The 26957-nt window shown below is 55.9% G+C and overlaps 1 protein-coding gene across 1 annotated transcript; it reads left to right on the forward strand.

Annotated features, from left to right (window-relative positions):
- Window positions 1-285: 285 nt before the first annotated feature.
- IGF2BP1 (insulin like growth factor 2 mRNA binding protein 1) lies at window positions 286-25342 on the forward strand. Its single transcript, XM_061477457.1, has 15 exons — window positions 286-666; window positions 1620-1680; window positions 18108-18156; window positions 18609-18660; window positions 19287-19350; window positions 20784-21065; window positions 21702-21836; window positions 22053-22175; window positions 22353-22488; window positions 22588-22710; window positions 22994-23110; window positions 23271-23345; window positions 23598-23729; window positions 23878-23991; window positions 24541-25342. The coding sequence occupies exons 1-15, from the start codon at window positions 492-494 to the stop codon at window positions 24631-24633; spliced, it is 1731 nt and encodes a 576-aa protein (XP_061333441.1). The 5' UTR covers window positions 286-491; the 3' UTR covers window positions 24634-25342.
- Window positions 25343-26957: the final 1615 nt, after the last annotated feature.

The following is a 26957-nucleotide window of genomic DNA, read 5'->3' on the forward strand; positions in this document are numbered from 1 at the left end:
GTGGGGGGGGAAGGTGAATAACGAGGTATTTAAATTGTAATCAATAAATAAGCGGAGGCCCCCCCCGGCCCCTCCCCCCGGGGGCCGGACCCTCCCGCATCACCACGTGGCTTCCTCCCGCAAACATTTTCACTCCTTTTTCCAGGTCGGTTTTATTTAGAGGCGGTGCCCGGCTGCGGGAGGCGTCCGGTAACACCCGGTACCGCGCCGCCGACCGGGGGGGCCCCCGCCGCCGCCCCCTCCCCAAGGACACCCCCCCCCCCCCTCCCCTTTTCCCTTTCCCTCCCCTCCTCCGCCGGCAGCCGCCCCCTTTCCTCGGAGGAAAACAAAATCCATCAGGAAAAGGAAGCGTAAAAGCAGGGAAAAAGGAAAAGCGGGGAAGGGGGGGGTGGGGGGGGTGAGGAGGAACAACCCCGCGGCCGGAGCCCGACGGCGCGGCTGCACCGTGCAGCCCCCCCCCGCCCGCTCCGAGCCCCGCCGCCGCCGCCACCATGAACAAGCTTTACATCGGGAACCTCAACGAGAGCGTGACCCCGGCCGACTTGGAGAAAGTCTTCACCGAGCACAAGATCTCCTTCAGCGGCCCCTTCCTCGTCAAGTCCGGCTACGCCTTTGTGGACTGCCCCGACGAGCAGTGGGCCATGAAAGCCATCGAAACTTTCTCGGGTAAGCGGCGTCCTCTCGCCCTTCCTCCCTCCGCCTCCTCTCTCCCCGTGGAGCCGTGCCCCCCGCACCCAACTCCGGGGTTCACCCCCCAAGCCCCCCCATAGGGCCCCAGCGCTGCCCCAAAAGAGCACCGGCGGGGAGGGGATTGAGGGGGGGGAAAGCGGGGTTTCATCCCCCCCGTACTCCCTGTATCCCCCCCATCCCCTTCACACCCTCCACCCCTCACCAAGGCCGGGCTGGGCGCGGGGGTCCCGTCGCCGTGCGGATGGAGGGGTTGGGACTTTGGCCATTTTGATTTGAAACTGGGTTTCCTGGGGCATGTGATGCGCGGAGGAGCGCGAAGGTCGCCATGCTGCTGGCGGGGAGGGAGAAAGCTCCCGGGAAAACGGGGAGGCTCCAAACCTTTGGAATTTTAGCATTTTTTGGGAGCCCCCCCCGGCTTCCCTCCCCCCTCCCGGCCCCTTCCCTTCCTCTCCCCCCTTCCCAAAAAAAGGAAAAAATCCTTATAAATAAGCCCGCAGCAGAGAATCCCACTCCATTTTCCAAAGAGAAATCCATTCCTGCCATGGAGTTCCGATTTTTGAGCCCTTTCATGGGGTCCTTCCTGCCTGAAGGACTTCTTGGAGGGGTGGAACGAGGCGGAATTCCATCCCGGCGAGGAATTGCTCTTCCAAATGTTATTCCTCGTTTTTCTCGCGCTCCAAAGCAGGGTGAACTCGGGAATTAAATATTCCTAAGGAACATTGTCCAGGCAGCGAACTCACCACTCCCTCCCACCGCTTCCCCATTTGAAGCCAGTCTTCCATTGAATAAAATGCACTTGTAAAGGAATTGGGGATGTGTTTGTGCGGAGTTGGTTGTAATGGGGATGCGATGGGGAGGTTGCAGGTCTTCTCCAACGCCTTCTGGCCCCTCCAGCCCCGTTTTAAAAGCCAGCCCCGTTTTGTTTTTAGGGAAAGTGGAGCTCCATGGAAAACAGCTCGAGATTGAACATTCGGTCCCTAAAAAGCAAAGGTAATGCCGTGTTTTAATGGCTTTTCATGGGATTTGATTCGTTTCCATCGTTGGGGAGGGGGACATTTAATGGAAGATAAAGGAGGCGAAAGGGATTATACCTAAAAATGTGCGTGTAGGGGAAGAGCTGTTGGTGCCTTGGCCTTAGTGCGGTGCGAGGCGGTTTTGAGGCTCAATGTTGAATTTTCTTTCTTCTTTCATTTAATGGAACTTCCTCTTTGAGCAAGTTTGAAAAGGGGGGGGAAAAGGCAAAGAAAGAGAAGGTTGAGCCATGATCCCGCAGCTCCTCGGCCAAGGTGATGCATGGCTGGGTTTGGGTTGGGGTTTTCAAACTTGTGGCACTGGAAGAATTTCCCAGCCTCGCTCGGCTCCTGTGCAGCGAAATGGGCGAAACCTTTTGTTTTCCAAGGGAACGGCCACGTTAAATCCCAATCACAATAAACCCCATCAAAATCTCTCTAATTTTTAAGTGAAATTTGCTGGGCTTTGACGCTGAGGACTTAAAAACAACAAGCCATGGGGCTGGTCTCGCCGTGCCGAGCAGGGATTTAAACCCCGGGCGCTGGCCTAGCTCCTACCAACCATCAGCTTGGGTTTGGGGGCAAGCCCCACGCTTCCTGGCGCTCTCCATCTCTTTGCCAAAGCGGCTTCGCCCGCTGCTGCCGGCCTTGCCCAGCCCGGCCCTCTCCATCTTCTTGGCTCTTTGTTGTTGCGCGCCGGACGCCGGAGCAGCCCCGGCACCGCGCTTCCCAACCCCGCCGGGGCTCGGTTATGGGCTAGGAAGAGTGGTTTCAATGGGTGGGTTCTTGTCCAGAGCATCCCCCCCATTCCCAGCTCCAGGAGGGGCCGCCCGGGCTAAGGGTGACTTAGTTCCCAACCCCAAATAGTCCACGTTGGATCGCGCAGCCCGAAACCCGCGTCGGCCACGTGACGAGGCGGTTACTTCAACGGGCGCGGAGGGAGGAGGCGAAGCCAACTCTTCCTTCCCAAACTCTTCTGGGTTCCTTCATCCCTTGGTGACCCCCCCCACTTTGCCTGGGCGGTGGGAGCCCGTTTGTGGGGTCCCCCCTTGGCCTCCCTTCCGTTTGCTGCCCGACGTTGCATGGCCAAGGGCAGAGCGGGCTCCTCCGGTCCCGAAGGCAACCCCAAATCCAGTCGGTCATTCCCTAGGCAGAATGTTCCTGGTATTTATTCCCTAGGAGCTCCTGGTGGGGCGATCGATGGTGCTCCCTGACTTGATGTGGCTTAAACAGGGGCGAGCAGAGGGGTGTGATTGGAAAAGCAATTGCACTACGAGAGGTAACATAATAATGCCTAAAAAATCCACCCTCTTCTGCTGAATAATCAATAGGTCGGGGGGGGACACACCAGATTTCCCCCCCTCAAGAGAAATGCACTAAAAATGGGAATATTCCTTCGGTGTAATGCAGAGAAATGCTTTGGGGGGGTGTGAACTTTAGGTGGAAGGAAGGGTTCGCGTTTCTCCTGAAATCTGTGCTGTGCCTCGTGGTTAGCTGTTAAACCCGGGTTTGGGGGGGTTAAAATGAGCTGCCCCCCCCGGGTGCTGCTTTTAAAGGGACAGGAGCCTCTGGTGCGTGACCCACAGGGGCTGGGGGAGGTGGGAGTGGGGCACCGCGGTTACTTTGTCTTGCTTTGGGGAAGCAGTTTCTGTTCCTGGGTCGGGAGAAGGCAACTTTTTGGCAACTCCTGGTGAACGGGGCAGGTTGGAGCCCCCGGGGTGGGGGGGAGCCATCCGGTGCCTTGTGCTCAGTCCCGGGTTGAATGAGGCGGGGGGGAAACTGCCTCGAAAGCGACCGATTTGGTTTCTCCTTTTCCCTCCGTCCCTCCCTGCTTGTTTTTCAGACTGGATTTTCCAGTTTAAAAGGCCCTAGAACAGGAAACGGTTAATTAAGTGTGAGCAGGGAGGAGGGAATCAGATGGGTTTGGTGGGATCAAAACCAAGCAGCCTCCCCCCCCCCCCCCCCCCGACCTGATGCTGGTTTCCCTCCCCTTTAGAAATGTAGGAAAACAAATGATGGGCGCTGGGTTTCCAGCTAATCCCTAAAATAATGATGGTAATAATGCGATCAGAGTTGGCTTTTTGGTTGTGTTTTCTGCTGGTTGCAAGGAGCAATGGGAACGCTCGGAAAAGTGATTTTGGGGGGGTGAGAAATACATGTGCCCGGTTGGAATCGCACGTTGGGAAGGAACCTTTCCTGCTGGTGGTTCCTTCTCTGGCATCTCCCCTCCCCGAAACCCATCAGAGCAATGAATGAGAAAGGCTGTGCTAATATGGCAGCAGAAGGAGTGATCGGGGGGTTTAGCTGCTGCCGTGGGGTGGCCGAGGAGGATGAACTGATTTGGTGGTGTTTCAGTACAGTGATTGCTCAAATAACACCTAAAGCTGGGAACGATGGTCGTGAGCATGGGAACCATTTTAACGAAAGACTTGAGGAGTATCGGGCTGGAAAGGAAACTCAGTGGGGATAAAGCTGTCGTTTCATGGAGCAAAACGAGGCTTCGAGTTGGTTGGGATTTGTTCGAAGCATTTCAAGGCTGTTGGGGAGTTGCTGTTGGGTGTTCTTGCCTTGAAGTTTGCTGATGGAAAAACTTGGCGAAACTAAAGGGTGTTTTTCCCGATTTTTCCCAAACTCTTTCAAATTATTTTGTGCTTTATTCTTCCGAAGGTTAAAAATGGAAAAAAAAAATCCTTAAGGAAAAAGAATTCAGTTTTCCTGTTTAAGGGGAAATATTAATTTGGATGGGGGGGTTGGAACTGGGAAGCTGAAAAGCCCAAAGTCGTTGGGGTCGAAAAGAATGAATGAATGAAGAGAGGAGGAGGGGTGAGGGGGGAAAAAAGTGAATCCATCAAGCAGACATTCCAAATATGAGGAATGTGGAAGTGAGTCGGCCAGAGAGAATGAAACCGAGTAATTGAGGAGGGGGGGGAAGAGGGACTGGGGTTGATAACAGCCCATAGACTTCAAACCAAAGGGGTGCTTTGAGCAGGGCTCCTTCACAAGCAGCTCGGAGGTTTGGAGGCTCCGTGTGCTCCCGAGCGGAGGTGGGAGCTGTTAAATGCCGTTAGCGAGGGGAGGGTTTGGTGTTGTGCATGGAAATGGATGGAGAGCGCTGAAAAGTGCCTCCCCCCCCCCCCCTTTACTCCTTGTCTCAAATGAACGTTTTCCCACCGGAGAAAGGCTCCTTTTGCCTGTGCAAAATGGGGCAATTAATTGTTCCTAACGAAATCCTGAGCAATGGCTCGATAACAGCGAGGGGGATTCCTTTGTTTGGCAGCATTAATCCCAAAATGTGCCTTCCTGCCCCGTGCTGGGGGGGATGAGCTCAAAACCCAACTGGAAACCAGCTCGGGAGCTCTTCCCCATGCTGAAATCAAGACGCTTGTCTTGAATGAGGAGCTAAAATGTGCTTTGAATCCAGCCTTGAATTCATTCTCTTCCCCTTAACCCAAGTCTGGTTTACAAGTTAAGACTATCAGTAAAAGGAAAGCAACACCCCTGCTGCAAGCAGGGCTTGCAAGGGGATGGGCAGGATGAATGCTCCTGTCTGAGGATGTGGAGTTTAAGGGGATTTGGTGTTTTGCTGCTTTTTTGGTCACCAAAAAGGGGATGAAACTCGAGTTCTTTGCTTTAGCTCTGTGAGCCCCCAGCTTTGAGCTGAGAGCTCTTTGCTGTCGATTGTACTCCTCTGAGAACGGTGGGCATTTGGGAATCAGCATGGTTTGGGTCGGAAAGGACCTTCAGATCATCCAGTTCCAACCCCCCTGCCATGGAAATGAGTGCATCCTGATGCTTTCCAGCTAGGGAAAACTAGAGAGAATTTGTTGTGAAATTAATCCTTACTAATTTGTCAGGAAATTTCATCCGTGAGCTCTAAAACTGAGCGAGTTTTATTGCCAGAAAGGTTAAAATCGATGCAAAATGTATTTACCAATTTGGAGCCTGAAATGCTTTGATTTCCCCCTTTCCACGTGGCAAATCTGCCCAAGAAATTGCGATTTAACTTCTCCACTGGAGCGCTTCAAGTTTGGAACCTGTAGGAGATGGAGCCCATCCCATGTGGATGCTCTTTGTTAGGGAGCTTGATGCGTTTGAGTCCCAGAAGCAAAGAAAGACCTGGAATTCCCTGGAGGAGTTTGGTGGTGTTTGCCAGGACCGAAGCTGCTGCTCTGGTTCAATTCGTTTCTGCCTTTGCCTTTTGGGTTAAACCCCCCAAGCAAACAGAGCTGTGGTGAAGGGCGGTGGGGGTTCAAGCTCTTGCTTTGAAAATTGAGACCTTTCAGCACGGAAAAAACCCTGAAAAAAGGCGATTTCTGCCCCATTCCCATCCCCCAGTGCTGTTAATGCTTTCCAGAGCTGCCAGGAGGGGCTGGGGGGGGGTTCAGGCTGCTCAGGGTGGCCCAAGGCTTTGCAGCTCCAGGCTGGAGCAGGAGGAAACGTTTCCAGCCCCTTTTCCCTGCCGGGGTCAGGGGCTCCAGCTCCTGCCTTTCCGCTGCCTCCGGGACCTGCAGGATTTGGGGATGGACGGGAGGTGCCTCTGTCGGTGTGGGGCGGGGGGGTGTGGGGTGTGCTTTGGTTTCTTCTTTTTCTTCTTTTGGTGGTGTTTCACTGGACAGTTTGGATGGGGAGAAGTGGGAGCCCAAAGCAGATGTGTCAGGCAGCTCCCAGGGGATGCTGGTTCCTTTCCCTTGCCCAAAAACTAAGCAGGAGAAAACGGGGGGAGCCTTAAACCTGGAAGGTGCACGTTTCTTCTGGGGGAAAAAAAGCCCTTCAAAGAGGTCCCAGAATTTGCTGCTTTGGGTTTGGTTTGGGGCTGCTTTTCTTTGAGCTTTTTGAGTGAAAACTCTCATTTAAATGATGAGAGACATTTGAAAGCCGAAGCGAGGATGTGCACCCCGAAATCAGCCCCTTCTGAGCAGCACCGGCTGCTGCCTCTTTGGGTGTGTGGGTAAGAGGGGTTCCCACTGCCAGGCAGACCCCGATAAACCCTGATAGAGCAGGAGGAGTTTGCAGGCTCTGTCCTTCCTCCTCACTGATGGGTTTGGGCTCTTGTGCCTCTGAGTTCTTACTGTGTCCAGTTTGACGCATGGGAATGGTGTGGGAGGGTCCTATAGGGACCTTATAGGGGTACAAATCCACTCGCCCAACAAGTGGCACGGGAGAAACGTGCATCAGTGATGGATGGGGCTGGAGTCCTGGGTCCTCCTGCACCTGCCTGGGATGGCTTTTAGCTGGGAGCGTGGCAGGGGCAGCTGGGGAATCTGCTCACCTGGACAAGCTCCTCTTACCCCATCCTGAAAGGAGAAGCCCGGACCCATGGGGGTGTTTGTCCACGCTGGGGATGTGTGTGGTGATTTATCCCGGCCGCCTTCCCAGCTCGCCTGCTCATGGCCAGGAAGCGTGTGAATCCTGTGGGAATTCAGCTCGGGAATCTTTGCTGGGATTTACCTGGGAACTCCACGTTTATGCTGGAGGAGGTGGAGCAGGGCGGCTGCAGGGGGTTCCTTGTTTCTCCTGCATCCTTGCGTGTTTGCTGGGAAGCTGTGGGGCATCCTGCACTGTGGCTTTTGGGTGCTGGTGCCTGGGTGGAGGGGGGGTGCTTAGGGGTGCCCAAGTGGTCTGTGTATGCTGGAAAATGCCTTTGGGAACCCGTTCATCCTCCCTGTGCTGTTGTCCTGGGTTAATGCTCCTGCCTTTACAGCCCCTGCATGGGAACTTCCCGAAGGAGAGTGGTAAAACCCCAAGTGTGTGTGTGTGTGTGTTGGGGGGCAGTTGGTTGTGATGCTGGCTGGGAGCTGGTGGAGCTCAGTGGGGAGGGAGAAGGGGGATGCCGGTGGGGAAGTGCTGGGGGTGGGATGGGAGCAGTCAATAGGGAGGCAGGAGCGAGAGCATCCCTCCTCTGCTCCCACCTCCTGGTGCAGAAGAGCAGGGAAGCGCAGCCTTTCCATGGGGAAAAGAGGGAGGAGGGGGAAAAAACCAGGGAAAATCAACAAACGTAAAGAAATGTGTCCGTGGGCCTGGGAGGAGCCCTGGTGATCCGTCAGGAAATGGGTCATTTATTTCACTGTAACTGACACTCGGAGCCCTGACATGGTCAGAGCTGAAATTCCACACTTTCCTGGCTACTGGAATGGTCTGGGCCATGAGGAGCAAACCAGGCTGGGGAAGGCAACCCCTGCGCCCCGGCAGAACTGGGTCCGTGCTGTGATTTACAGCGCAGAGCACCAGGGTGGGTGGGAGATGCTCTGGATGCTGGTCCCAGCCGCCCCGTGCACCGGGAAGCGCTGGGAGCTGGCAGGGATGCAGATCCCACCGGAGCAGGGTGCTGGGGGTGCATAAACAGCTCTGGAGATAACAAGGAAATGGATTTGCCCAGGAAGGAGAAAGGTTTGACCCCGATGAAGGTCCTGCTCTAGTTTGCCTTTATTCCAAGGTTAAAAGCAGAGATCCTGCGGGAATTGCCTCCTGGTCCAGAGTGGACAAGAGATGGGGGAATTGTGCTCTGGAGCCAAAGGAAAGGGGAAAGAATATTAAGAGAAAAGGGCTCCCAGGGCCAGATTTTACCCACAATTGGAGCCAGATTTTTCCAACTTGCATTTAAGCATCGAAATAGCGACTCTGCTTTCGGAAGCTCTTAGTGCCCGGGGTGCTGAGCACTCCCGAAGCACATCGGGCTGCTGGGATCCCCCTTGGTTCTTGGGATTTGGGTCTCCCAGTTCACACACCCGGAAGGTTTTGGCAGTTCCTGGACGCTGGCTTCTGCTTTGCCCCAGAGGAGGGGATGGATGATGGGGGCATAGGCAGGTCCAGAAGAGCTGCTTCTTCCCCTACCTTTTAGCTCTTGCCTGCACTGGGAGCCGTTGTGTTCCATGTAGAAAGGGCTGTCGGACTCTTTGGGGTTTAATAGACCTGAATAAGGACCACAGAGCTGCTGCCTGGTGAGGTGGGGACGGAGCGATGCCCGAGATGCTCCATTCTCCCTTCCAGCTTTACGTTTCCTCTGGCTTTGCTTAAACTGCATGGTCCAGGGCTGTGGGCTCAGACCTGGTTGCGTGGCACGCACAGAAGTGCCTGCAGTGAAATGATGCCCGTCGGAGGGTATCGCAGGCACCAGCAGCATTTACCTGTGAGGTGTTGGGAGCTGCTGTGTCCTCAACAGCAGCGCTGCTGGGCTGGGGCGAGCGCTGAGGTTCTGCCTTAGAACCAGGAGCATCTGTCGTGTCCAGGTTATTCCTTGGCTCTTACCGGTCACATTCAAGCAGACTTGATCACACATAGCCCTGTGTGTATATGTGTATATATGTGTGTATGTGTGTGTATATAGATATATGTGAGTATATGTTTTCTCTGCTGTGAAAGCACTCACAAATGTTTGGTGATCCCCTGTGGTTCAAGCCTCTGGCACAAAACTATTGACAAACAAGCTGATCAAATGAGCAAGAGCTAAAGGGAAGCTGTGATTTCTCTAAGGAAGAAGAGCTCGGGGCTGCTTTAGGCTTTTATGGGGTTGTTTGTTGGGCTGTGATTCCGTGAGAAGCCAAGAAGCTCGTATAAATATTGTGCTTTTAGGCTTGGCATCACAAGGCTCCGAAGGATGTGCTTTTAAGCGGGGAAGCCATCCGGTTGTGTGAACGGGGCCGCTTCGGTGGTAAAATGTGGCATGTGCTGAATTGGAGCCTAAATACACAACTTTATATGAACTTCATGTAGTCATTGTTCAGCGTTCACTTACAGCTGGACTAATGATGCAGCCAATTGCTCTGACATCTGCAGCCTCTCCTTGCTTAGGGCAGAGATGCAAAGTGCCTGTGGCTTTTATATGTGATGGTAGATTGGGGGGAGAGAAGATTTGGCCTTGAATGAAGAGCGTCCCAGCTTATCTGCCCCATGATTTTGTTCCTCACTGGCCCCCACCCCTGCACAGTGCAAATCGCATCCTTGGTGTCCCCAGATACTTGTTCCTGCAGCTTTGAAAGCTGCTTTCTGCCACTCTTTGTGCCGGTAGAACCTGGCAATGGGAATGCAGGCAGGAGGGAGGGCACAAACAATGCACTGAGGGAAATGCCCAGGTCAAACCGTGCTGGGTTTCCCTAATGGTGCCTTGAGTTTATTTGGGGTGTGTTTGTCGGGTCGGCTGTGCCAGAGCAGTGCTGGGCTTCACGTGGCTTCAGCGCCGCTATTTAACCTGAAGCGAAGCAGTGCAGTAGCAAAGCCCCATCTTTGCTGTTTCCAGCCTTTTCCTCGTTATTCATGACCGAGCTGGCAGGTCCTGATCGTGGGTTTGAACCTGGATTTTGGCAAGAGGGTTTCCACCTTGGAATCCACTTCAGAAGAGCCCAATCAGTGCTGCAGCTTCTGGAGTCTCCCTTTGCTTTGATCGGGGAGGGTTTGTCTGCCTGCAGTCACTGCACTGGTTCGACCTGGTTGGGCTGGAAAGGGACCCGGTGTCGCTGGCACAGAGCCCCACGTGGTGACTCGTGTCAAGTTTGAACCCCCTCTTACCTGCCAAATCTGCCCCGTGCAGTCCTCCGGCGCTGGGGCGTTGCGTTGGAGCAGCCCTTGTGCTGCTGCCTCCTCCTCCAGACATAGACCTCAACCAGCAAAACCCTCACAAGTCACAGGTTTTGCTTCCTCTTCCTTTCTGGTGCTGGTGCAGCTTGAGATTGTTGGGGCCCTGAAGCCTTGCAGCTCCCCTTGGCTTTATCAGATCCCTCCTCATTTCCCCTGCTCAGAGTGCTCCGAGCCTGTGGGGTTTGTAAGGGGCCAATACCCCACTGCATGAGGGGCTGGAAATGGGGTTCATAGTGCCCCTGGCCACTTTCTGTAGCCAAAATGTTATGGAAGGTAATGGGTGACGCTGTCCATCACCCTTGTAATGATGCTTCATTAGTGGGGAACCGGAGTGGTCTAAGAGCCACCCAAGAGCTGATGGGGCTTGGGGTTCCTGCTGATACGGAGCGTGTGGGTCCTGCCTGCAGCTTCCCTTGGCTGCGTTGTGAAGCCTGAACTCATCTCAGAGCATCCCCGAGCCCGCGGCACCATCAGAGGCACTGGAAACCAGTTAGAGAGGAGCCCTGGGCACTGGAGCGGGGCAGAAGTGCCCTCTCGTGGTGAGGAGGAAGAGGGCGAATGCAGAATACGCTTTATTTCCTGTGTGCTCTTCTCGGGTTTTTGTCTCCCCATCGGGGCTGGAGGAAGCCGAGAGCAGCGCTTTGGTGCTGCGAGGCCGTGCAGGTGATGCTGCCTGCTCCTTTAGGGTCTTGTGTTGTGCCCTGCTCCGAAGTGCTGGGCTCGGAAAGGGCTTCCAGGTCCACAGGGAAAAGATGGGGAGAGGAATAAGTCCCACCTGTGCCACCCCTCCCCTGTAATGGCCTGCAGGAGAACTTGCCTTTAAGCGCCGCATTTGTTGCCGTGTTCCCAGTCTGTCCAGAGCCAAGTGGGTTGGGTTTGATTGAAGATCAGTTTGAGGGAACCCACCGAGTTTACCTCACTTGGCTCTGGGGCATGTTCAGAGCATCCAAGAGCTTCTCAATCCATGGCAACGCTCCAGTCAATTAGAATGGGAAGATAATGCAGAATGGATGCATTGTGTGAAACTGCTCCATCCTTCCTCTCTATTACTTACTGCTAAACTTGTCCTGCCCGCAGGTACTTGAGGTATTGACTTTGGCAAGGACTGGGAGCACTGGCCTGGGGGATGACTCTGGGCAAGTTGAGGATAAGAGGTTTTGAGATCTCCTGCATCCTTTGAAGCACCGAGGTGTTGGCTCCTCTCAGGGGCTGGCACTTTGTAGCGTGGATGTGGCGTGTGCTCCGTGCCAGCACCATCAAGGCAGGATCAGTGGGGAAATGAGGAGCAGAGAGGAAACACAGCAGCTTCATAGAGGAGCATTTCCCAGCTCTGGGCATCAACCAGTCCCTGCCTTCTGCACCTGAGCTGCAGCAGCTCTTCTAAACCCAGGACTGAGTTCACTGAGGCTTCCCAAGGGATGCTCATGGGTACCTCGTGAGCAGACCTCATCCTCACCAGGTGTGGTTCTCTGGGTACAAAGCGGATCCCAACTAGAGCTAATGGGGAGAAACCAATTAGATTTATTAGGCACAGATCCAGTTCTGGCTGCTGGGCTGGTTGATGGGCAGGATTAACCACGCCATGACGAGTGGGTCTGGATGAGACTCTTGGTGGGCGATGTGTTCCTCTAAATCCCATGACCGGGTCCCTCCTGCATCCCTCCAGCTGCAAGAAGCCAAACGGCTTTGTTGGCTTGGTTTGATCTCCTAAGGAGGGGCCTCTTGAATCAAGGCATGAGCCTGGTTTTCTCCTCCTTTTCTTTCTGCTGCTCTCACCTCGTCATTCCGGGTATTGGCACCTTTCTTTCCCAACCTCCTCTTCCTTTTATTCCATCCCTAAATCCCTGCCCTGTCAGCTCCGGCTCTGCTCCCGCATGGGCACCGCTGGGACTCTCCCCTCCTGCCTTGGCCAGGGCCCCCCGTGAGCAGCAGCCACCGACCACAGGGGCTGTTTGCTGGTGGGTGGTTATGGAGCCGTTGTTTCTGTGTGAGGATGTAGAACGAGAGGGCAAGGAGGATACTGGGCTTGGGAGCAAGGATGCCCTCCCTGCAGCGCGGCTTGAGGTAGCACAAGGTGCTCGTAGAAGAAAGGCTGTTAGGGGTTGAGCCGGTTGCACATTGAGTGGAGGTCTGGTGGGAGGAGGTGTTTTGGGGATGCTTCTCTGGGAGAGCTTTGCTGCTCCTCAGTGGGAGATATGGAGAAGTCCGTGTTTGCCATTGCGGCGTTCGGGCTCAGAACTAACGGGATGCCTCCGCATCTCGGAGCTCCGCTCTTAGGCTCTGCAGACTCAGGGGAGACTTTTCCCTGGCTCCTCTCCATCCCTGCGTTGAGGTTGTTCCTCCAAACCAGGGAGGCTCTGGAGGTTCAGCCTGGACCTGCTGGGTCAGGAGCTCTGGATCCAGCCAACACTCCAGTATCTGCCTGTGCGCAAGCAGGACTCAAACCTTCGTAGTGCTGCTTTTGAGGAGGGAATGGGGATCACTGCCTTTGCTCAGGCATCATCTGGTGAGGCGGGTGCCTGGGTTTCCTCCCGCCTTGCCGCTGCGTGAGCGCTTCCGATGAGGACCTCGGGGGAGTCCTCGTGTCCGTGGGTTTGATAGCACAGCCCCCGACCAGCGCACGGGGAGGTGGAGGCGCAGGAGGAGGCAAATCACAGGAGAAGGGGCTAAAACCTGGAGCAGATCCCGTGCAGGCGGGGGGATGATGCTCGGAGGTGTGGTTGGGATCTGCTGTGGGCTTTTGTTTCCTGGTCGGAGCAGGGAGGTGAGGGACAGTATCCCTGCTTCCAGGAGATGCCGGCAAATCAGGAGCCTATCAGTTTGTAAGGGAAAAGCAAGTAATTCCTGCTACAACTTTCCTCCAAGTCCCCTTGGCAACGTTTGTGTCTTAGCAACCACATTTTCCTATTAAGAAATGTTTAAAACATTAAAAAACACCAACACCACCACATTAAGCACAGGATTAAGTGCTTTCCTGAATCAAAGCCTAACTAGATAAATGAAATGCTGTTAATTGAATCAGGGATGCACTGTGTTTTCAGCCCCCAAATTTGCATAGCATTTGCATGTGATTGAAAAGCCATCATTGAGGTTGTTTAGTTCTAGTAGGGTCTCCCCCATGTCTCTGGCTTTGCACGTTCTCCTCCAGCCCTGAGGAACTCTGTCAATGGTTCTGGTCGGAGATGCCAGGATGGGGTTGGGACTGGGGAAGAGCCCAAAGCTTGGATGTACTTTGCTGTCAGTGCTTGGTCCCTCAGCATCTCGGTGTCTTCAGTCACTTCTACTTTGAGGAATACATGGAGGTGGATGGAGGAGGTCCAGGAGGTGACGGATAAGGGAGATGCTGTAGCAACACCCCGCAGAAAGTGTGTCTGGGTTGCGTGGCTCTGGTGTGACTGCAGAGCTATTGCTGACCCCTAATGCAGAGCAGTGCTGGACCTGCTGCAGTGCTCAGGGCTGGAATCAGCCCCTGGCTTGGGGGCTGAAGAGCAATCAAGTTGTCCCAACAAAACCTGGATCCATGCGGGAAGAGGAAGGAAATCCCTAGGGCTGGCTGCGCTGGACATAGCCACACCATGGGGCTGTTTCACTTGTGGGGGGTCACCCTGTGCATGGAGCTTGTCATTGCTCCCTCGTAGAGCATCGTGTGCTGGTAACACAGGCTGTTGTGAGTGTCTGTTCCCTCTGGATCACAGGGAATGTTGTTTGGGGCTAAACGCTCCAAAGGCAGTGGTGGGGGTGACCTGAGCATCCCGCACCTCCTTCCTCCTCTCCTCCTAGCGCCCATCCCTGCATGCACCCAGTGCTGGTGATGCTTGGGGTCAAACCCATGGTCCATTGGTGAGCCCTTGCCTGTGCCATGAGGCTCGATGTGCCAGAACATGGGAAGGAGGCACCTCCATGTGCAGGGACACGATGGAGTGACCAGTTTATCCCAAGCTCTGCTGCTGACCCCCTCAGGGGCTGCAGATGCAGGGATGCTCCTCTCCCTGTGGATGCAGCTTTGGGACCTGTGGCCCGAACACTGCTGGAAGCAGGCTCCTGCTGCCCCCCAGCCAGGCTGCCTGCTCCTGAGTTGCCAGTGCCCCTTCCTTGGGTCCCTGCCACCGCACCAGGGATTACCAGTGGGTTCTTGATGGAGCAGGAGGCTCTGACCACCCTCTCAAAGGCAGTGTCTGGGGATGCATCCCAAGGGATGAACCCGCTCTGGGATGTTTCCTGGTGAGATATAAAAACTAAAAACCAAAGCAGAAAAGCCCCAAACCTGGAGCTGATTTTGAGGTGCTTTAAGGATGGTTCTGCTCCCCTGTCTGGTCAGGGTTTGCTGTGCAGGCTGATGCAGTCTTCATGCACCCAGGGGTGCACGGCTCTGAGGATGCAGCACTGGGAGCCGGTGATGCTGGCTGTGCTCTGGGTGCATTAGGGACAGTGGTTTCCAGCTGGCTCCAGGGCTGTTGGAGACCAGCAGTGGGTGTATCCTGAATGAACGAAGCTTTCCTTTGCTGCCACATTTCCCATCTCACCCTTGTTTCTCCCTTCTGGAGAAGAGGTTCCTGCTGGTGTCCGTTGGGTTTGATCCGTGTGGTGTGGATGGGCACGGAGGGAGAGGGTGGGAAATGTCCACAGCACCCGGCTGTTGCAGGATCCCCCTGCCCCTTTCCTGGGTTCTCTGCTTGCTCCACGGCGCTTTGCTCCATCTCCTTGCTGTTCGCTCCGGTGAGGTTTAACCTGTTGGTGTGTTGAGCTGCCCAAAGAGCCTGCTGAAGGAAAGCCATTGATGGAGCCCATCTTGGTGAGTCAGGAGGGGATGACCCAAGATGCTTGTCTGTGGTGCTGGTCCTGTTACAGCCCAGGTACATCAGGGAGGGTGATTTCCCCCCCGGTGAGCCCAGTCCCTGGTTGGGGAGGGTTTACTGAGAGCATCAAGAGATTCCAAAGGCTTCCTTCGCCTCCTGGTCCTGCAGGATCCGGATGGGGCTGCTGGGTGCATTGATGGGGTTTTGAGGGTTGAAGGATGGGCGCAGTGAGATGTTCAAATCCCATCATCGCCGGCATGGAGCAGGGGCAGGGTTACCCCAGGATCCATCCCTGGGACCCGCTGTTCCTCTCGCATCCCAGCACTTGATCACCCTCCTCTTTCCCCCTCCATTTCTTCTCTTCTCAAGTGGGAGCAGGGCACCAGCCTGCACAGGAGTGCCCGCCGTTTCTTTACCAGGTCCATCGCTCCCTTCAGGCTCATCCCAAGGACCTGGGATCCTTCTGCCTTTGCCGTAAGCAGAGCAGCGTGCGGCGGAGCTCTGGCCTTCTCCCGGGGCTGGAGGGGGCTCCTGCCCACCCGAGGGGCACGAGCGCTGCTCTCGGCGGCTGAGCTTGGGCGAGGGGTGCTGTGGATTCCGTCCAGCGGCGCTCCTGCCTTTGGCACGCCGGGAATAGGGAGCCACGCCGGGAATTGCCGTCTCGCGGCGTTGCGGGAGCGGGCCGAGCCGGGCCGTCACGTTCCGTGGGGGCGAGGACTCAGGAGGAGCAGGACCTGCTCCGAGCACCGGGGCTGTTTATTGAGGACTTCCTCTGTGACTGGGACCGCAGCCGCCGCCGAGCGCCCGGACAGGGCCGGGGCCGAGCATCGTCCCAGGGGAGTTTCCACCCGCTCTGGGGCGGCTCCGTGCGGAGCCCGACCTCACCGGAGGGCGATGGATGCGGCTCCCGTTCCACCCTCCCTGAGGCAGGATGGGCCAGAAGTCCTGGGATCGTGCTCTGCTTTGTGCTGCTCACCTGGCCGAGCCGATGAGAGACCTTTCTGTCCCTGCAAGCGTGGCCTCGTGGGGATTTAATGTCCGTTGGTGCCGGAGGCAGGGAATAATCCGGGTGCTGTGGTTGGGATGGGGGGAATTGCCGGGTAATTAACATGTGATAAAAGCCGTGGTGAGGGGCAGAGCACCCCACACCTTTCCCTGCCGACAGGGGTGCGAGTGATGCTCTGGCTGCTCCAGCAAGCCCAGAGAGAGATGTGGTGCGAGGGGGGCTCTTAGGGGGAGCAAATGAGATGCCACCAGCAGACTGACGGTGTGGGGACATAAATGGCTCTTTTCTCTCCATAGCACATTGGATTCCGGTCACGTATGTGCAGAGCACATGCTCTGCCCATGCAGATGCTTGGAGCTATCTGGAGAAGTTTCCGTGGCAGGAGTGGGCGGTGGGAGACCTTCAGGGTTTCCTCTGTCACTTCAAATCCCTTTGACCCTGCCTGGACTGGGACATTCTTCGCATTCTGGATCTCTTAATCTCTCTCCTATTCACTTTAGGATGTGCATTAGCATGTAAAGGGGAGATCTGGTTTCAGAGTCATCCGTCCCCCGCGCGGCTTCCTGCAGCCCCTCGTAACACGCTGTGATTTTAAGGGTTGGGTTGGTTTCTTTTCCCCTCGTCCACCTGGTTTGCATCTGGAGCAGCCACAAAATGTGCTGTGTCGGAGGCTTCCCAGTGGCTGAGCTGGTGGGAGCACTGGGAAACCTCTTGTGCTTCGTTGTGACTTTGGTGGCGGGGGGAAGCGGCCCCACATCTGCCTCTTGCATCGCTCGGAACCTTTGGTGACTTTGGGAAACATGGGCTCTGGTTTTGTTTGAGACGGAGCGAGCAGAGGCAGCCCTTGCAGGGGTGTTGGTGTGCGAGGCTTTGCATGGGAAGTGTGGGTCAGGGGGGATGCTGGAGGCGGCTGCTTTCGCCTCGCAGGATGAAGGGGCTGAGGAAGGCTCCATCCTTACCTGTGTGGCTGAGCCGCAGCGATGGCGTTGGGCAGTTTCATGCTGAGGCTTCTTCTCTGGGACAGATGAGCTGAGCTGCTTTTCAGAGTTGTGTAATTAGAAGATAAGGATCCGAAATCTCGTTTTCTCTCCTTTCTTGGGGATTATTTCACACATAAATGCTTTGGATTTGAGGCCTGGGTCTGTGTTGAGCAGGTCCAAAGGTATTTACCCAATCTTGAGCCGCCTGCATTTATCTTCCTTGTCTTTGGGCATCTTAACATTCAGTGGGTTTGGTTATTCCTGAAGAACAGGGCAAGGGGGGGAGCAGCCGTCCATAGGGATCTGTTTGAATGTGGCTTGCACCCACAAAGCTGCGTCCTTCAAAGCCTTGGGCACCTAAAGATGTCATTGCCTTTAGGTGGGGGCTCTTGGGGTGCTGGTAGCTGTGGTGCTGTGGATGTGCTCTGGTGTGTTGGGTGAACCTGTGGCTGCGCTCAGCTGTCTGCAGCAGCTGCAGGATGGGACACACACACACACAGAGCACCCCCGGGGCAAATTTGGCATCGGAATTACAAAAAGAGTTTCTATTTTGGGAAAAGTGAGGTTGGGAAGAGCCCAAATTCGAGTGGAGAAGCAGCCTGGGACCATCTTGAGTGCTGGAGCTGTGTCCCACGTCCTGATCTCACCAGTTAACATTCAGCATCACGGAATGGTTTGGGATGGAAAGGACCTGAAGATCACCCAGTTCCAACCCCCTGCCATGGGCAGGGACACCTCACACTAAACCAGGGCACCCAAGGCTTCATCCAGCCTGGCCTTGAACGCTGCCAGGGATGCACCAGGGGTGTTTCCAGCCATGCCCATGTTACGGCTCCAGCCGGTGGCTGGGGGGCTCTTGGCATCGTGTTCTCTCTGAAGCTCCCATCCCAAACCCAGCACTGCCCGGCTGTCATCAGCCTCGGGAATCCTGGTAGCGCATGGAAAGGCAAGGCTTGATTCCACACCTCCATGTGCAGGGGTTCAGTGGAGGGTGTGTGTGTGTGTGTGTTCTGGACACCAAACCTGCCTTTTAACCACTTCCCTTTTCTTCCAGGAGCCGGAAAATCCAGATCCGAAATATCCCACCCCAGCTGCGATGGGAGGTAAGAGGAGCACATGGGAAGGGAGGACGGGGTTTAAGGACTCATGCCCCCCTCCCAGGTTTCTGTACTTAGGATTCAAGTTAACTTCTCCTTTGCTTTGTTATTAATTGGGTCTAATACGAGACCCTTGCTTCCACATAGCGCATTCCTCTTCCAGTGCAGGACTAAAATCCATTGGTAGAAGCAACGTGAGCTCCACCAACAAAAATCCGTGTTAATAACAGGGTTATGTGATTTATCTAATGTATAAGGAACAAAATAGATCCTTAATTCCCCCCAGTTGACAGGGCTTTTCCTCGCTCCAGTGTCCTGGCACAGGCAGGAGCTTCCTGCATCTGACTGCTTGTGAAATCTTAATGACTTGAAAGCTGCCTTGATTCATTGACTGCATTTCCCTGCTCTGTCCTGACAATCCCAGTGTAAAGTGGGGTGTTTTTCCCTCCCTTTTCCAGGTGCTGGATGGTTTGCTAGCCCAGTATGGCACTGTAGAAAACTGTGAGCAAGGTAGGACTCAAAAGGTGTATTTGAGGTGTTTTCTGCCCCAGCATCTTGGGTGGGGAGAAGGGTGAGGATGGATGCAGCTCTCCTTTGCCAGCAGAAAGCATGGCTAAAGGTGTTGGGGATTTCTTGTTGTTGTTTTGTTCCCTACTGCTAAAAGAGGAGTCCCATCAGTGCCTTTGGGTGTCCCTGCTCTGGGTGCATCCTTCCTGTCACCCCTGTGGGTACCCACCGGGTGCTGCTCCTGGGGACAATGCAGGATGCTGCCCAGGGAGCATCCATCTCCACTCAGCAGGTTTTATCTCCACCTCTGATGGTGATTTGTGGAGACAGGAGGGGTTAATGGTGCCCCCGGGATGTTTGATGAGAGCGGAGTTACCACAACCCCTTAGGAATGGAAAAGAGGGCTCTGAGCAGCTCCTGGGACTGTCCCTGGGCTCCGGTGCGGGATGCGAGCGTGGACTTGCCTTTGGTGGCTTTACTGCAGGGCGCAGTCAGGGTCCTTCCCATAGAGCAGGATGCTCTGTGCTGCCCAGGGTGAGCCCCAGCCTGAGTGCAGGAGGAAAACGCTTACAAGGCCTTGGTCTGAGGTGTTCCCGGTGCCTTTCTAACCCCTGCCCCTCTCGTTGCAGTGAACACGGACAGCGAGACGGCTGTGGTCAACGTCACCTACGCCAACCGGGAGCAGACCAGGCAGTAAGTGCCCTGCAGGCCCCGGGAGCTCGGGCTGCCCTCCTGCTGCAGCCCCAGCCCCTTCCCTGCTTGTGGAAAGCAGGATTCTGGGAGCCGGATTATCCCGGAATCCCTAAATTGTGCTAAAAATGCAGGGAGTCTTTGAGCACGCAGTTCCCCAGCTCTGATTTCCTTCACCTTCAGAGGGGCATTGAGGTTTTTAGGGTTTTCTCTGCAGTTCAGAGAGTAAAACCCTAACTTTTTGCTTAAGGAAGAGTCGAGATTTCCTTGTTACTTCCATGATTTTAGGAGTTTTGTCTCTAGAAAAAGCAATAATGAGACCAAATAACACAGGGGCTGGTGGGCATCAGGCAGCATGGGTCCTCCCTGCCTGCTGGCTGGTTCACTGGGATGCTTGCAGCTCCCTTCCCATCCTGCCCAGGGAAGATCAGGCTTTTCCATGCTGTTCATTTTGTGTTCTTGCCCTGGCCATGTGCTCTGGAATGGGACAGGAGCAGCACTTCCCTTGGAGGGCAGCTGGGAGGAGCACTGGGATTGCTGGATGGGTTTTAATGTGGGAAGGCTTCCGTCACCGAGGTGGACACGTCTCGAATGTGGCTGCTGTGGCCCCGCTCCTGCCCTCAGAGGCATCTCCTGTGGTCACTGCCAAAGCCTTGGCTTCCAAACGGCCCCTGGCTGAGTACTTCAGCTGTGAAACCCAGGCGTGCTGTGGTCCTTGTGTGGCCGCAGCAGCCTTCATGGGGAAGCCACTGTCCTGTTTGGCTTCGTGCAGTAACAGGGGCAGGGAGTGGCGGGATATTCCTGGCTTGTCTTCCTTTCCCTTTGCCATCCGCACCAACCCAGTGCTTTGCACCCCATAGGGTGGAATATTTTGCACTTCTTTTACCAGCAGCAGTTTTGTGCTGACAGTTTTGCTCTCCCCTGCTCCTTTCCGCTCCAGGGATGCGCTGTTTCATCAAGCACCTTCCTCTGATCCCTTTGCATCCTGCAGGGATGGGGCTGTGAGCAGGGAAAGGCACAGTTCAGCCACTTTGGGTTTGGTGTGGGTTTATTTTGAGGGACTGACCACTTTGGAGCTGCGGAGAGCGTTGGCCAAAGCTGCCTCCTTGCTCTTGCTGCCAGCCCCATCTATCGACAGCTTTCAGCTCTTGCAGTCCCTGAAGTCCTGCCAGGAAAGGGGTTTGAGATGCTGGCCACGAATCCTGAGGAGGAGATGTGGGAATCGCTCCCTGCAGGATCCTGTCCTTGCCCCGGGGGCTTGAACGGTTCCCCTTAAGACATTTGGGTTCATCCGGGTCCCCACAGCCCCAGTGACGTCTCCTTTCCCTGCTCCCAGTGTTGGGTGTTATGACCCTGCTTTGGGTGAAGCTGATGCTGCCGCTCCGTGTGGGAGCGTGGCAGGATGGGTCCCTCACCCCGTCCCTCTCCCCTTCCAGAGCCATCATGAAGCTGAACGGGCACCAGCTGGAGAACCACGCGCTGAAGGTCTCCTACATCCCCGACGAGCAGTCCCTGCAGGGGCCGGAGAACGGGCGGCGCGGCGGCTTCGGGGCGCGGGGTGCCCCCAGGCAGGGCTCCCCGGTCACGGCGGGGGCCCCGGTGAAGCAGCAGCCGGTGGATATCCCGCTCCGCCTCCTGGTGCCCACCCAGTACGTGGGTGCCATCATCGGCAAGGAGGGGGCCACCATCAGGAACATCACCAAGCAGACGCAGTCCAAGTGAGTCCGTTCTCCCGCGCGCTGCTTTGTGGCCCGCAGTGATTTATGCGGTTGGATCGTTCCGGGCTGTCGGAGCCCCCTCCAGCCCCGCTGTGCTGTGCAGGCCAGCGTCCAAGAGCCACCTTCCCCTGCCCTGCCCCAGCCAGGCCCTCTGCCTGCTCTTCCCTGCGCGTCTCCCTTTGCTGGGGCCACCCTGGCTGGGATGGGACCCAGGCAAGCACGTGGGGAGCAGCCTCATTTAGCACGGTCTTGTTGAGCTTCGCCCCCCTGCTCTTGCGTTTGACCCCTGAGCTTACGTTGGCTCCGGCTCTTGTCCCCCAAGGAAGGCTTTATCTAAGACGGGGAGTGATGGAGAGCCCATCCCGGCCCCCAGGCACGTGCTTGCTCCACCACTTAATCACTCCTGTTGCTTAAAATAAAGAGATGCTGGTGCCTTATTTGGGTTTGTGTGATTTGAGCTCCTGACCGCTGCAGCCACGCTGAGCCTCGAGCCCAGAATTAACTCCTCTTGCCTTCCCGGGGCGCGTATAACCTTACAGTGGAGTGAGCTCCATGGGAGCCGAGCAGCTGGCGCTTGCGCTGCTGGGAAGCTGCAGAGCCGCTTCCTGCAGCCCGGCTCCCATCCTGTGCTTCCAGGATTGACGTGCACCGGAAAGAAAACGCGGGAGCCGCCGAAAAAGCCATCAGCATCCACTCCACCCCTGAGGGCTGCTCCGCTGCCTGCAAGATGATTCTGGAGATCATGCAGAAGGAGGCAAAGGACACCAAGACGTAAGGGTTTCCCCCCGCCTCCTTGCGCCTGTGCGTCCCTCCTCGGCAGGCGGTGGTACCATCCTAACCCCCAGGTCCTCGTGATGCTCCCCCCATGTGTGCTGGAGCTTTGGTTTGGGGGACTGCAAGCAAAGGGACTTGAGCTCCCCGTACCCCATCCCTCCTCTTCTGGCTGCGGTGATCCTCATGTCTGCTTCTCCCCATTCCTCTCTCAAGAGCTGACGAAGTGCCTCTGAAAATCTTGGCCCATAACAACTTTGTGGGGCGCCTGATCGGCAAAGAAGGGCGAAACCTGAAGAAAGTGGAGCAGGACACGGAGACAAAGATCACCATCTCCTCGTAAGGCTCCTCAGGGCCTGGGGCTGGGGGGAGGATGAGGAGGAGAGGGGTCTTGTATTGTCCATATTCCCCTTTGTGTCCCTTCAGCGTCCCCTCCCCATCCCTCCAGGGCTGCAGAGCTCAGCACCCACTGGTTTGATTGCCTGGTTTTGGCACTGATGGTGGCTTTGTCATCAGCTTGCAGGACCTGACTCTGTACAACCCTGAAAGGACCATCACAGTGAAGGGCTCCATTGAGAACTGCTGCAAAGCCGAGCAGGAGATCATGAAGAAAGTGAGGGAAGCCTATGAGAACGACGTGGCTGCCATGAGTGTGAGTGGGGTTTGTCCTGCCCCGCGTTCCTGCTGCTGGGAGCTCTGCAGGAGGGTGCCCTGGTAAAAGCAACGCCCGTTTCTCTCGTCTCGCCCTCAGTTGCAATCTCACCTCATCCCTGGCCTTAACCTGGCTGCGGTTGGGCTCTTCCCTGCCTCCTCCAACGCGGTACCTCCGCCACCGAGCAGCGTCTCTGGGGCCGCGCCGTACAGCTCCTTCATGGTAGGTGGACACCAGGCAGCAGAACTGCTCCTGCTGCCAGCTCGGGGGTCTCCAGAGCCTTGTGATGGTCAGGGTGATGGCTTCAGCATCCCCTGCTGTCAGCACGAGGTCAGGTCCGGCACGGCTGCGGGATCTGGCCTTTCAGACTGGTGAACGTGTGGTGGGGATGCTGCTGAGAGCCAGCAGTGCCTCAGCCCTGCACCCTTGGGAGAGATGGGGGCGTCACTTGGGAGGGGACGTGGAGCCTTGCTCCCTGTGGTGGCACCGAGCTCTGTACCCGCAGCCTCCGGAGCAGGAGACGGTGCACGTCTTCATCCCCGCGCAGGCGGTCGGGGCCATCATTGGGAAGAAGGGCCAGCACATCAAGCAGCTCTCCCGGTTCGCAAGTGCCTCTATCAAGGTACGGTGATCCCAGAGAGTCCTTTGCGGGCTGGGAAAACCACTGGAGGAGCGCAGATGATGGGGCTGGAGCCCCAGTCCTGCGGTGCAGGGGAGGGAGGGCGGTTGCCGCCCTGCCCGTGCTGCTCCCCACTGCAGCCACCGGCTCTCTTTCCCTCCAGATCGCTCCCCCGGAGACGCCGGACTCCAAAGTGCGCATGGTGGTCATCACGGGCCCTCCGGAAGCTCAGTTCAAGGTTCCCCCTGCGCTGTTGTCACTGGGGGGGGTTCAAGGTGTCCCTCTCTGCTGCCCATGGAGCTGGGAAGGGAGGAGGAGGGTGCTGAGCCCAGTTCTGAACCCCAGTCCGTGGCTGGGTGAACCCAGCATCAGCGCTCCCATGGGATGAGCTGGGTTAAAAGCCCAAGGAACTGGGATTTAGTGGGGTGCTGTCCCACGGAGGGGGTAGGACAGCTCGGGTGGTGCCTGATGTGCTCCTTCCTCTCCGCAGGCCCAAGGCAGGATTTATGGGAAGCTGAAGGAGGAGAACTTCTTTGGACCGAAGGAAGAAGTGAAGCTGGAGACGCACATCCGGGTCCCCGCCTCGGCCGCGGGCAGGGTCATCGGCAAAGGGGGCAAAACCGTAAGCAGGAGCGGTGCTGGGATGGGGAGGGATGGCCCTGGGGTGGCTGCTCCATGCCAGTGCCCGGGGCAGGTTTCCCATAGGATTGGCTGGGATTTCCTTCCCGCACGGTGACCGAGGCGGGGGGGTCTCTGCCCTTTCCCTGCAGGTCAATGAGCTGCAGAACCTAACAGCAGCAGAGGTGGTGGTGCCGCGGGACCAGACCCCTGATGAGAATGAACAGGTCATTGTGAAGATCATTGGGCACTTCTACGCCAGCCAGGTACAGCGCGGGCAGCTCGTGCCCTAGTGATGGGGGATTCTCTGGTGGCTCGTATGGGGTTGTGCCCGTGCATGCGTCCTCCTCTCGGAGGCTTTATTCAGGCGGTGGTCGCAGAAGTGGGTGATGGTGAGCTGTGCTTTCTGCTGTGGGTGATGGTGTGGTGGTAGGGGAAGCAGGGAGAGCTGCGAGGGTGCATGCATATGAGAGGCGCGACCTTCCAGATCCAGCTTCTAGGGGAAAGCCCTCTGAAAACAGGGCAGGAAGGGACTGGCAGGAGCCGCTTCACCCGGCCCTGCTGAGCACTGCAGCATCTGATCTGCTTGACTTTGTTCACCTGGAGAAGGTTGGACAGGGGCTTGGAGCAAGCTGCTCCATGGAAGGTGTCCCTGCCTGTGGCAGGGGTTGGAGCTGGAGGAGCTTTCAGGTCCCTTCAGCCCAAACCAGGCGGGGGTTCTGTGACCTCTCACAGTAAGCGGAGCCATCGCCCGTGGCCCTGGGGTCTCACCTGCGTTGTCCCCCTGCTCCCCCCTTTGCCCTTCTCGTCCGCAGATGGCTCAGCGCAAGATCCGGGACATCCTGGCGCAGGTGAAGCAGCAGCACCAGAAGGGACAGAGCGGGCAGACACAGGCACGGAGGAAATAAGAGCAGCACCGAGACCAGCGGGAAGAGCGGAACGAGCCGATGCCAGGCTTGAGAGTGGCTGGGAATCAGTTACCGTAGACAGATGCTAACTTTCCATTAACCCATCGAGATTAAAGGCAGGTTTGATTGGCTTCCAAGGTAGATGGCTAGGGGAAGGAAAACCATTGGATCCATTTTGAGCTCCACGTGCCGGGACAGCTACTTAAATGACGTGAGAGGTGCTGCTGGGTGCCAGCGATGCCGAGGCCGGCGCGGCACCGGGTGAAGCTGAGTCCCCTTTCATGGGTGCAGCGTTCACCCTCTCATTTAAGTAGCCTCTGGAGGTTCCCATCCCAGCCCGGTGGCTGCGTCTCCCGTCCCTCCCTCCCTCCTGCAGCTGCTTGGATATTCCCAGGGTGGCTTTAAGCCTTTTGGAGCCGTTAATTTTGATGAGTTTTAGGTTTTGGGAAGAGAAATCCCTGTGGATTTTTGCCAACCCTCGTTGGTAACAGATCCATTGCAGGCTAAAAAGTGATGATTAAGAGAAATATCCCCCCTTCCTATTAGCACCAAATGGATTTGAGTCCCTTGGGAGCTCTGCACCGCTCCAGCCTCCGAACCACCGGCGGGCAGGAGGGCAGGATTCCTCCTGCCTGTGCTGCCTGCAGAGCAGTGCCTTGTGGAGCCTTAGAAGCCAGGAGAGCACCTCTATTGCCCAGGATGATTTCCCCCCACCCCTTTCTTGGTTTTGGATGTTTCTTTTCATTTTTTGGGTCATTTTAAAGAAAGATTCCCCCTTTTTAATTATTATTTTTATTTCTTTTTAAGCCTATGAATAATGGCAGGAGTGGGACAAAAGTGACCATTTTTTCCCCATGAGGAGGTGACAGCTTGTCCTAGAGATGAGGCAAACGGCCTGGGGAAGGGAAGGGCCAAGGAAGCACCTTTGCTTTTCCCTCTTCCCTTCAAACAACAGCAATAAAACCACCACCAAAAAGAGGAAGGAAAGCAAAAACCCACCCCTGCTTGGTAGGAAACATTGACTTCATCTTCATCTCCTTAGTAAGCAGATGATGGGAACTAAACCCATGCAGAATGGTTTGGGGGCTTGGAGGGTTGAGCAAGGAGATGCCCAGTGCGGGGGACTTGGCTTTGCTGCCCAGTTCCTTTGGTGCATCCTCAGCCTTGCTTTCCCCTCCTGGAACAGGAGGTTTGTGGCCCAAAATCCCATTGGAGTGTTTGAGGAAACACGCAGGGACTCTTCTAATGAGTGAGCTCCCTGGGGGCAGTTTGTGTCCTAGAGTTGGGTTTGGGTTCGAAGGAACCCTAAAGGTCCATCTCATTCCAACCCCTTCTTCCAAATCTCTCCAAGTGGGGAAAAAAAGTCTTGAAATTGGGCACATTTGGTGCATATTTCTCAGTTTTCCATTATTTAAAGAACAAACGCCCCCTCCTTTCTGCAGTAGGGATCACTGTTCTCGTGAGACGATGCCAAATATACACGTCAATGGAATGTAAGGTGGTCACTGATTCCCGTCACTCTTACGTGGATTTGCTATTGTAGATCTACCGGGATGATCTGGTTTGAATAGCGAGTCTTTGGAAGGGACAGGAACTGCTGCCACCGCCTCTTCCAGGCAGGGGAAGGAAGGGCTGGTCTCCATGGTGGGGCAGCCACAGCGTGGTTTTCCCACTGCAGATCCAGCCAAAACGTGGGTTTCCACTGATCCTGTTCCCGCACATTGGAGCGGGAGGGTGGGAAAGCAACACTGGGCTCGTTGTAGGGAGAGAGATGACGCTGGATCCCACGCGTTGGGTGGGAGCAGCTCCGGGTGAGCCAGTTTGCAGCTAAAAGGAGGGAATTGGGGCCCAACCTCAATGTGCTGCTTCGAAGCAGTCCTTTTCCCAAGCGGAGCCCAGCCTTCCTCCTCCAGCCACCCTTTTCCTGGGCTCCTCCTCCAGATCCAAGCCCAGCTTGAGATGCAGCGGGGCAGGAAGACCGGGATGGGGGGCTTCCATTGAGAAGGGAAGGTGGCAGCAGGTCCTGTCCTTGAAACCATTGCAAGGAGAGGGAGGTGTGGGGCGGGGGGGGCAGGCCAGGTCTTGCTGTGTGTTTGAGCAAGGAGAGGCCAACGCCGCCGATGTCAACACGGGGGGAAAGAAGAAAAAAAAGACAAAAAAGAGGAAAAAAAAAGCAGAAAAAAAAGAAGATAAAAGCAAAAAAAAAAAGCTACCTCAAGGTATGACGTTACCTCAGCAATGGATGTTTTTGGTGTTTTGTGTTTTTTGGGTTGTTTTTGTTTTTTTCCTTGAGTTTAGTTTTTTCTTTGGGGCTTGCTGATATT

This window comes from Pezoporus flaviventris, unplaced genomic scaffold (assembly GCF_033815535.1).
Source record: "Pezoporus flaviventris isolate CSIRO_AGI_PZ_B2104156 unplaced genomic scaffold, CSIRO_AGI_Pfla_v1 ptg000107l, whole genome shotgun sequence".
NCBI lineage: Eukaryota > Metazoa > Chordata > Aves > Psittaciformes > Psittacidae > Pezoporus > Pezoporus flaviventris.

Coding starts and splice junctions, on each gene's coding strand:
- IGF2BP1 (XM_061477457.1), top strand. CDS start 492: ATGAACAAGCTTTACATCGGGAACCTCAACGAGAGCGTGACCCCGGCC. Junction 21,837..22,052: donor GAGGCAAAGGACACCAAGAC/GTAAGGGTTTCC, acceptor TCCTCTCTCAAG/AGCTGACGAAGTGCCTCTGA. Junction 23,730..23,877: donor TCGGCAAAGGGGGCAAAACC/GTAAGCAGGAGC, acceptor CTTTCCCTGCAG/GTCAATGAGCTGCAGAACCT.